We start from the raw sequence: 10,427 nt of genomic DNA, 5'->3' as shown, positions 1-10,427 counted from the left end.
CACCAATGCAAGGAATTCGGATCAACTACCTATATACTTTCAGTTCCTTTTAAATGTTCAAACAATACGACTTTATTTTCCCAGCCTATAGGCTCTGATACCAGGTGTGAGGTCCCCACCCCGCCGTATCAACCAGCGGATTGGATGGTGAACCCGGTGGCCACTAGATCTATTGCGGAAGCAAACAGAATGGTTCAGGGTTCGACTAGCGGACGATCTCTCATCACAAAGTGAGTCGAGTTCGAGCCTACTAGCAAGGAGATCTAGCTCCACCTCGAAGGGGAAGCGTACTTAAACTATCTAGCGATCCTAAGACCCACCTTCCAAGAGGAGAGAAGCCTCGAGTGCCTTTTTCCCCATGTTTCAGAGGCACGTACTCTCGAGAATTCCCCGCTCTAGGGGCAATGAGCATTACTAATATCGAGTAAGTACTATGGGGACAGAGAGTTCCCGACCAATCGGGACCACCCATCTCGTAGGCATTGGCAACCTGAGCCAAGCCCCCACTTTCCACCCCCACACTCACACTTCCTTGTGTGACCTAATTACTACCACAAAGGTTGTTCAACATAAACATTCCTTGTTTTAATTCCGAAGCACATTGTTCGTTAAGACATCCCTTCAACCAGTATTGCAAACAACACCAAGACAATATTCTAGTAAAAATTCTACTCAAACTTATTCATTAAAAATTCCAATGTTCTGGAGGTACAACATCCCCCCTCCAGCGAGAGTTCACTCCTCCCGTTGTCGCCTAGCTGCCCATACAACTAGGTATGTCCACCGCATAGAAAGCACGTCATGGACACTCCCACCGCATAGAAAGCAAGACGTGGGTTCCCACCGCATAGAAAGCAAGTCGTGGGTATCCACCGCATAGAAAGCAAGTCGTGGATTCGAGAGCCCTTAACGAGGAACTCTGCCCCCTGTGATCAGTAGGGGGGTCAGGACTGATTCAACATTGGAAATAAAATGAACATGTCGAGCTAAATTTTCCCTAGCAAACATTCTTTCCTATTGCAAACAGCATACCCTTCAAACTTTACCTTCCTACTTTAGAACTTAATGTACAATGATTTCAATGCCGAGGTTTCCGTCGGATTTCTCCAACATGTTTGGGGATATGAGCATTCCTAACTAGCGTATGCAATGTTAATTTAAACAACTTGAATAAAAATATGATCTACCTCTTCCACTTCTTCATCGATGTCCCGTGAGATGGCCGGTATTTGTTCCTCCATGGGAGCCTTCCCCTTCCCGTTGACGTTGCTCGTTCCTGCCTCGCGATCATGGGCACCACCGAAGCGCGTCCTCTTAACCGGGGCCATTTCTCACTACTTTAAATGATTAGCTTGGAGAAAGAGCTAAGGTTCACAAGCATCATAACAATCCAATGGGTAGATTAGTGACATCAATTAATCCCTCCTATATGAGAGTCTAGATTTCTTTCATAAAGCAATCATTAAGGATGGCACATAATCCTATGGGAACCGGCTCTAAGATAATTATTCGGCTTACATGATCAAGAATAATTTGGGTTTCACTATTGGAATTACCAGAGAATTGGATTAAGTATGATTAAACTATTTCCTAGCAATTAGATGATGCAGATTTACCCTATGCATATGTGTGAGGAAAAACCAATTCTTAGAGACTTAATGACGGATTAATTTCTCCTTAATTACGTCTTAATGCATGAGGGAAATGAATTCAATTAAACTACAATGTTAATGAGTGATTACAATAGTGATTCTCTTCAATCTGCACAAATACTAGCTTGCCGATTAATTACTATGCTATCTAGAGAGAGAAGATTCTGGTAATTATGCTCTAATCATTAATCGAGAGTGAAGAATGGCTGATAATTCAGCTATGGAATGATGATTACATAATAGAGTACGAATAAGGAGAATTTAGAGAGTAGTCATAGAAATTTTCGGCTAGGAATAGGTATAATGTACGAGAAATTTTTATGGTAGAGAAAGGGATTTTCAGATGGCATTAATTAAACTGTCATTACCGTGATTAAGTGCTGGTAATCTTCTCGATTTTTTGATCTAATCGAGCTTCTTGAGATGAAAATTCGGCAGCACCTCCCTCCTAGCTTCTTCTTCAATAGGTGTGTGATCCGGCAGCACCTTCCCAATGTATGTGGGTGTGTGTGTATGCACTGTGTGTGTGTGTGATCATAGGTGTGTGTGTGTGTGTGTGTGTGTGTGTGTGTGTGCAGGTCTTTAAATAGGCTCCTACAGGCTGAAAATCGATTTGGGTTGCTAAATGCATTTGGGAGCTTCTCCAGTTAAGCATGGCAAGTCCAGTTCTCTGCCCACCAAGTGTCAGGTTGGCTTGGTTAACTGGTTCTGAGACTGAGTTGCAGGCTTGGCAGCTTTCCCAAGACTCCCACAAAGCAAGAGGGCGCCCCCTAGCTGCTAAAGATGATCTGGAGTGGCATGGGTCCTGTTCCCACACAGTTCCGGGCCCCCGGTACCTCCCCGGACAATTTTTACGAAATTTGATTCTAAGCTAAAACGGGTCATACGAATCGGATTTTGATGCCGTAAATTGCCATACGAAGCTCTAACTAGGGCGTACTGGCCCAAGTACCTGCCATATTTAGCAGCCCCCGGGGTCCGAAAATGCATTTTTTTCAAATTTGGGATACGGGTGCAGTTTTTCGAGACGATCAAAACTGGACGGTCATGTGACCAAAAAGTTACTATTTTTGAAAATTTTTCACAAAAATTATTTTAATTCACATTTTGAAGCTTTATAACATTCTAAACATCATGGCACTGACAGAATCTGGAAAACTGCTAAAAATAGTAACTTATTCCATTGTATTCATTTCGTGGTACAAGGGTGCTCTTGTGATCGGGTCAGAGACCTTACAGATGGCAACAGGAGGGATCAAGATGATAGATTCCCTACTTCTTCAAAGGGCATCAAGCACTAGAACTTGAATTGTTGTCACATGTCATGGATCACGAGTGCCCCCCTTAAAGCTATCAAAAATTTGAACATATGATTGCTAATATGGGTCAAGATTGTTTCCATAATTGGGGATACTATTTATTTCATTGGCCTTTCCATGAAGATGTGGATTAAAAGATGGGGCAAGGTCCCTTAGACAAGGAATCTCATCGCTCCAATATGAATCGACCTTCATCACATTGCAAAGGGCTCTCTAAGATTATCATAATAGAGGAGAATGAAAATGGCTCTTCTAGGTGACCACTAAATAGATTGAGTTCACCTTAAGAGATGGGGAGCTAAGAAGGTAATAGCTTTAGGGGTCTTGGATGTGAGGAATCATGCCAATTATGATGCTGATGGCTCTCAACTCTTGTATGAAGAAGAAGGAGCTGAAGAGGAGCTTGAAATTGAGCTCATTTCAAAGGGCATTAAAGGTACTCCATAGATGTGTCACATGTGAATATTGTAAGAGATCCACACGGTTCACTTCAGAGAGCTACAATGACACAATATGATTTAGCCAAAGAGAGGAGAGAGAGTCATGAGAGTAGCATCAAAGTACCATAGTTGATTCCATCCCAAATTGTCCTTGGTAAGATCAATGATAGAAATGGGAAAGCAACATGTCGCACATTGAATCCATGGTGTACTTCTCTTTGCATATGATATGTTGGATTGGAAGAAGGATGCATTTGGTAAGGCAACCAAATTTGGTTAGCAGTCAAAGCTATCAACACAAGCAAAAAAAAGGTATTCCCCTTTACAAGTTGAAAAATGAGCTAGCTAGAGGAGTACTTAAGAACATGATCAAATCGACAATGGGAGATCTACAAACCGACGGTCAAAACTTTGTGTTAACCAATCGTACATGTTTTTCATCTACTTCCAAATCTCCACGTCTATGCGTTTGCTTGGACCGCACCACTGGACTACAAGGCACTGTTTTTCAATCGCAACAACACATGAATACTAAACCGCCTCAACACATCAATACGTAACCAAATCAACAAATTTCTTTGGCGAGGCGAACCAAGCAAGACTAGTCGTGTTCATGCTTATTTTGGACCCTCTAAATTCGATTTTGGCAGTTCAACACAATAGAAATTTGGCCCGCCGGCTGTAACGAATGTGAAAAGGGTAGGCTAGGGTGAGCGCGTTGATATACTCCAAAACCCTACTCTGTGTTTCTTTTGCAGAGGAGAGAGCAGGCTAGTCTGCGTTTTCCTGCGATCGTAGCTCGCCGGGTCAAGCAGCAGCCATGGTGCTTTCTCAAAAGGAAGCCGATATCCAAATGATGCTTGCTGCCGATGTGCACCTCGGCACGAAGAATTGCGATTTTCAGATGGAGCGTTACGTGTGGAAGCGTCGATCTGACGGTATGCTTTTCCCTTCATTGCCAGTACCCGTGATAGGGTAATTGTGAGTGACGCTTCGCTACGTGTGCAGCTGCATTCTGTGCTATCTGTTCGTCTCTGTGTATATAGTGGAGGGCATTTGGTTCGTTGGAGTATCACTGGCATTCTAAAGTTACGATTTGTCGTCTGATACGGTTTAATTTCCGGACGGGAGTGGGCAAGTTGGTGAATTGGGACGTTGTTGTATTAGTTTCAGCAGTCAGCGTTCTCAAGGAATAATGCCTACTTTGGAGGACGAAAATTGCCTCTGTGTTGTCAAGTTTGAACTCAAGCCAGTGCTGCTGGTTGTGCCTTTTTGACCTAGCAGTACAAGGCTTCATCGTCTGTCTATGGAGAGTTGACATGCATTTATTCAGTTTCAGCCAATTGGTCGCGGTTTCTTCTCCTTCGAAGAGCCATTTCATTTATTTTGCTTTCTGTGTTTTCCAGGAATTTTTATCATCAATGTAGGAAAAACATGGGACAAGCTGGAGTTGGCAGCGAGAGTGATTGTCGCTATTGAAAATCCTCAGGATATTATTGTTCAATCTGCCAGGCCCTATGGTCAGAGGGCAGTATTAAAATTCGCTCAATACACTGGTGCTCAGGCAATTGCTGGACGTCACACTCCAGGAACGTTTACCAATCAGCTTCAGAACACGTTTTGTGAGCCTCGGCTCTTGATTTTGACAGACCCACGTACTGATCATCAGGTTGGTAGTTTTCTACTTCAGCACCCTTTTCTGGCTCGAATGCTGTCATTCCTCACTTAGTGGGTTTTGGTTGCTTTTCAGCCTATCAAAGAGGCTGCGCTTGGAAACATCCCTATTATTGCATTTTGTGACACAGATTCCCCCATGCGCCATGTGGACATTGGTATCCCTGCTAATAACAAGGGGAAGCACAGTATCGGTTGTCTTTTTTGGATGCTAGCTCGCATGGTTCTCCAGATGAGGGGAACTATTTCTCCACGCCAGCCGTGGGATGTCATGGTAGTCATGTTCAACGTCATGGTAGTTCTGTCATGTTGCGTCTGTTTGTTCTGGCTCTCATGGTAAGCTCATGGATTGTCTAGGTGGATCTGTTCTTCTATCGTGAGCCAGAGGAAGCCAAGGAGCGTGAGGAGGAGGAAGGTGCTGCACCAGAATTTGCACCTACAGAGTATAATGCGCCTCCTACAATTGCTGCCGTCGCAGCAGCTCCTGACCAATGGGGAGAGGGAGGTGATGCTGGAAACTGGGAGCCAGCAGTGCCAGCCGCAGCAGCTGCTGCGGTGCAGGCCCCTGCTCAAGAGTGGACTGGAGCTGCTGGTATGTTATATGATGACTGGTTTTAACATTTTGCTTGTGCTGAAGAGACATGTTTCTGATATTGAATTGCCACTTTGTTCAGCTCCTGCCCAAGGATGGGATGCTGCTCCTGCTCCTGCACCTGCCCCTGCCCCGGCTCCGACTGGCACCTATCCTGCGGGCATGGCTCCTTCTGGAGCTGGATGGGATTCTGCTCCTGCTGACTGGAATCCCACTCCTCAGTAATCTTCATTATTATCAATTTTGTAGTCTTGAGTTGACTGGCCTTGGATAAAAGCAAGAGCTGTGCTTTCGGAGATATTTGAACTCTAGATTGTCCTTTAGTCACGAGGTGCAACTTTCTTAAAAGTTGCTGGTTCAAGTTTTGATTCTAGCTACCTTTGATTGTTGTCTCTGAAAATGAGTAATGCGATGTAATATTGACAATATAGTTATTTCCTTTTGAGGAGCTTTTCCTTCTTGCTTCCTTATTCAGACTTCTATGTTGCTCTTTAGTAAGCAGGCAGGGTGATAAATGCCCCCTCACGAAGGTGGGCTGCGAAGGATCATTGATAGTCTCTCGAGCTACTTGTTTGTAATGTGTAGTAGATCTTGCTGTGCGTCCTTGTTTTGGAAATGTCTATCAAGGCTGTTTTTGCATGGCCTTCTTGTAAGGTTCATAGCTGTGCCTGTAGTATTTCATTCTCGACTGAATTGCCCTTCTATGACAGCACACTAGCCAATTCTGAGGCCTCAAGTTCATATACTCGTTTAGTGTGCTCATGGAGCAGGCTCTGCTGATCTACTGACCACTTTTAAGAGTGTTCAGCGTCTAGGCAGCAGCTGTCTTTTGCTGCTGCTTTGTAGCCTGCTGGCTGTCAGACTCGAAGGCCTACTCCAGCTGATTCTTATTGCAGCCTCTATTTTCCATGTGGGGCCTGTAGCTCTCAATTCTCTGATCTGCTATGGTTGATGTATGTACCACCAGAGTGCCATATTTTTGCTGGTTCTTTTGTTTCCTTCTCTGTATTTGTTGTAAGTATTTTCGTGTTCGCAGCTTCTGCACTGTCTATGTGGTCTCACTGATCATCAAACGTGACTTTCTTTTCAGCAGCGCTCGGAATATTTTTGAACAGCTTTGTGACTTTCTCTCTTTTGTATTCTTGCTTGGTTCCATTTTGATTGCTGGAATTTCAAGTTTTTTTCTCATTGCTCTGAAAGGTGGACATGGGAGGTTTTCCAAGTCTTATGCCTTGGGTATTTCCACAACTCTGTCCCTTTGGCTATTGCAGAATTTTGTGGCATTGGAAGTCTTGGTTAAGAAGTGCTTGCATTCTTGCTTTGATGCTCTTAATTTTGTAATGTTGCTCAAGCTCGTAAGTCTTGAGTGGACTGAGAAGATGCCATTGTAAACCTGGCAAAGCACTGCAGATTTCGTGTTATAACACTACAATTTTGTTGTTATTATTCAGAGACAGTTGAGAAAGCAATGGGAGTAAGATTTTGCTGCTCAGTGTCCTATTTATGCTGTAGGCGTGCTTTGGAGGGTTGCTTCTCTTGCACCTTGTTTTCTTTGGTCATCTAATTTGTTTAGATCTTTACACTGTTGTCCCAAATAGTATTTGAGGACATGATTTTTGGGTGGTGCTGGTGGTGCAAGCATTGTGGCATAATGGCTATGGAGTGGGTGTATTGTAATCTTTGTGCATCATTGAACCAATGATCTTGTCAAACCTTCAACTTTTACTCTAATTGCTATGCTCTACTGAATATGGGGCATAGATTTAATTTTGGATGATTCAACTGGTGTAAGTCTTTGCTCTTATTGGGTGAAACGAGCGTAAGAGTCAAGTTTTCAAATCTATTTTAGAGTTGACAGGAGATATGTTTTGCTCCTTGGTCAATGCTCTGGCCTTGAACATCATTTTCAAGTTTGCCTGTTTGAATTCAGGTTTGGCAGATGTGAGTGAGCACCTTGTTAGTGATCAAGTGCGAAAAGAGTCCTTGTGGCTAATTGTGTAGCAAAAGGATACCAGAGTTTATCATCTCCAGATTCCAAATTAAAGCAGGTTATTTGGGGTGCTTTCTTTCTATCACAAAATCATTCATTAATAAATAGATGGCCACAGGTTGGTTTGTTTAAAATTATAATTGGTAAAAAAATGCAATAGAGCAGCAGGAGTCTTAAAGTGGGGGAAAGGAACTAGATACTTCAAGAACTCCATTTTGCATAAGTCCCTTGGCCTTCCAAAGTAGTAGATTCGTCACAAATTCCCTATTGGACAGAGACAACTAGGAAGTTGAATAATAAGGGTATGAATAGACTTGGGCTCTCTTGGGACAGTGGCAACAAGAGTTGGAAAATCATTGACCTTTTGGTTACTCAGTACCAACTTAATAGCTTGGAGGTCTTGCTTGTTCACAAAGTGATGAAAGAGATTGACAATATAGTGATGCCAATGTGTGATTTGGAGTTATGATTGGAATGCTTGGAAATGGCCCGGAAGCAGTCTCTTATGGAAACCCCGTCCTGAAGGCATATATCATACAATGATGCATACGAAGAATTGGTCTAGCCCCCTTAACAAGAATCGGTCTAGCCCCCTTAACAAGATATCGAAAGAAGAATGGCCTGAGGAAAGGTGGGAGCAAGTAATGGAGAGCATCTGGAAGCTAAAGGTTTCGCAACACATGAAGGTATTTTTATGGGAAGGTAATTTAGGGTACTCTATCGACGGAGGTGAAAATTCAGGAGAGGGATTGGGTTAGATTGATGCTTGGGGTGTAGGTTGAAGATCTGGCCACCTATTCATGGAATGCCCAACTATCAAAGGCCTCGTAGGGAAAATATGCAAGTGGGTCTAAAGAACATGGAAAATTAGTTTATTCAAGACTGATCTATTCCTTGGAGGTAAATTCAGGTAGTCCTGCCCTCCTCATCAACACTCAAATCGTCAGGTACCTCTTACATAATGTATGGCAGACAAGGAACCGTTGTGTGTTTGAAGGAGGTTTTGAGGTGGCAAGCTTCGTAGAAATTATACAAGAAAGCATAGTGCTAATATGGACGTTCGGATGCAAGCAAACACTAGGAGGATTGGTTTAGGACTACTTGTGCCTTGTTGTCAGCATATGGAATGCCTAGGACGAGGGAAAATCTTGGCTATCAATAGTTAAAAGATCTCAGAAGAACATGATTATGGACCTTGTGTATTAAGGATAAGGAGGCAGGTTGGTAAGGGTGGTTGTCTTGATAGCCGATGTAAGCATGGTCCTTGGATGATGTCATGGCTCAACACGAGCATGACAAGACCTTGTAATTTTTGGGTTGATCAATATAATTCACTCACAATTGTGAGTTTTGCAAATTTTTTTTTTAATGATTTTTAAAAAACTTGTAATCTTTCTAAAGAGTGTTGACAAGTTAAGTAGTTCCATGGCGCTAGGGGTACGAATTCATTATTGTTTGTGGCCTCTCGATCAACGTTGTCTAGCTCCTAGGATCAGGAAAGCTTCATCTTAAACAGTCCTTGCTTAAGAATGGGAAATTAGTGTGACGAAGGGTGCTTCAGATTGTGCAATGGACGTGTTCCATGAGTTGGGAGTCGGCGTAGGACAGAGAGAGAGAGGAGGGGGAAGTCCACTTGCAACGTGAATCCTAGAGTTGATGCAAGACGTGATTTGCACTCACCAAAAGTGCAGTTTGAACCTAGCCTAAAACTAATCACGCGCGCGCACGCACACACACACACTCTCACTTTGTAGCACAAACTGATTAAATGTGAAAATGCACATTCAAAGCACTAATTGCCGATGCATGCATGCAATCATCCTAGGTGCCACTGTTTGGTAATGAGACTCTCTAATGGTCAATGCAAGCATTCGATACATCTTACATGCCACCATTTGGTGAAAAGGCACTCATCACCATGGAGTGTTAAACAAGTTGAAAAGCTTTGTGTTCTGAAACAACCATAGAAGTTCATGGGGTATGTTAGTCCAAATGGCATAACTAGAAGTTGAAAATGTCCAAACCTTGTTCTATTTGCCATCGCAAACCATGTTTTATTTGCCATATAATGTCACAAGGCGAGAAGCACAAATGATTGGAACATAAATCAATCTTAGAAAAGTATCGCAGTTGATTGAATAACTCATCAATGGATACTCACACTCAATTGTAACAACATTTTGTTGAACATTTATGTTCAATCATGCACTTTCTTATTAAAACTTGTCATTGTAGATAAGCCAAATTTTTACTATATGCACAATGATTTACTAATGGCTCCAAAAGACCACAACAAGGTGGGTTTCCCACCTCGCATCACCTTCTTACATTCACTTGTATCAAACGGCCAACCTCCTAACACATTCTATAAACAAAAACTATAATCTCTCGGATCAAACAAATGGCTCTTAGCATAGCCACCCATCTACAACAATCTCATGCATTGCCTTATCCAAACACATAGCACATGGCATACATAACATGTATGCAACACTTCATTACCTCTCCAATTAGTCACTTGCATCCGGCTTGCTTCAAACATAGCATCTGTATGCATATCAACACGTTCAATGCATATACCTGACCCTCCTACCCGCCCATGTAGTGAAGACGTTTACCTGCAAGAAACGTCCCCAAAAAAATCATGTAACCTATGGATGACCCATTGCAAAGTTGCTTTTACAAGCATAGCCATCAACCATGAAGCACATACCTCCTTTAAAAGCTTAGCTTAAACCACAACTTGTGTTTCTTTTCCTG

The 10,427-nt window shown here is 42.7% G+C and overlaps 1 protein-coding gene across 1 annotated transcript; it reads left to right on the top strand.

Annotated features, from left to right (window-relative positions):
• Nucleotides 1-4,143: 4,143 nt before the first annotated feature.
• LOC147418625 (small ribosomal subunit protein uS2y-like) lies at nucleotides 4,144-6,135 on the top strand. Its single transcript, XM_086506689.1, has 5 exons — nucleotides 4,144-4,349; nucleotides 4,818-5,080; nucleotides 5,162-5,359; nucleotides 5,443-5,677; nucleotides 5,760-6,135. The coding sequence occupies exons 1-5, from the start codon at nucleotides 4,232-4,234 to the stop codon at nucleotides 5,900-5,902; spliced, it is 957 nt and encodes a 318-aa protein (XP_086362815.1). The 5' UTR covers nucleotides 4,144-4,231; the 3' UTR covers nucleotides 5,903-6,135.
• The last annotated feature ends 4,292 nt before the right edge of the window (nucleotides 6,136-10,427 follow it).

This window comes from Adiantum capillus-veneris, chromosome 30 (genome assembly GCF_014529385.1).
Source record: "Adiantum capillus-veneris isolate H3 chromosome 30, ASM1452938v2, whole genome shotgun sequence".
In the NCBI taxonomy this organism is placed as follows: domain Eukaryota; kingdom Viridiplantae; phylum Streptophyta; class Polypodiopsida; order Polypodiales; family Pteridaceae; genus Adiantum; species Adiantum capillus-veneris.
Note: the sequence above shows the minus strand (reverse complement) of the source record. Positions and strands in the feature narration are given on the sequence as shown.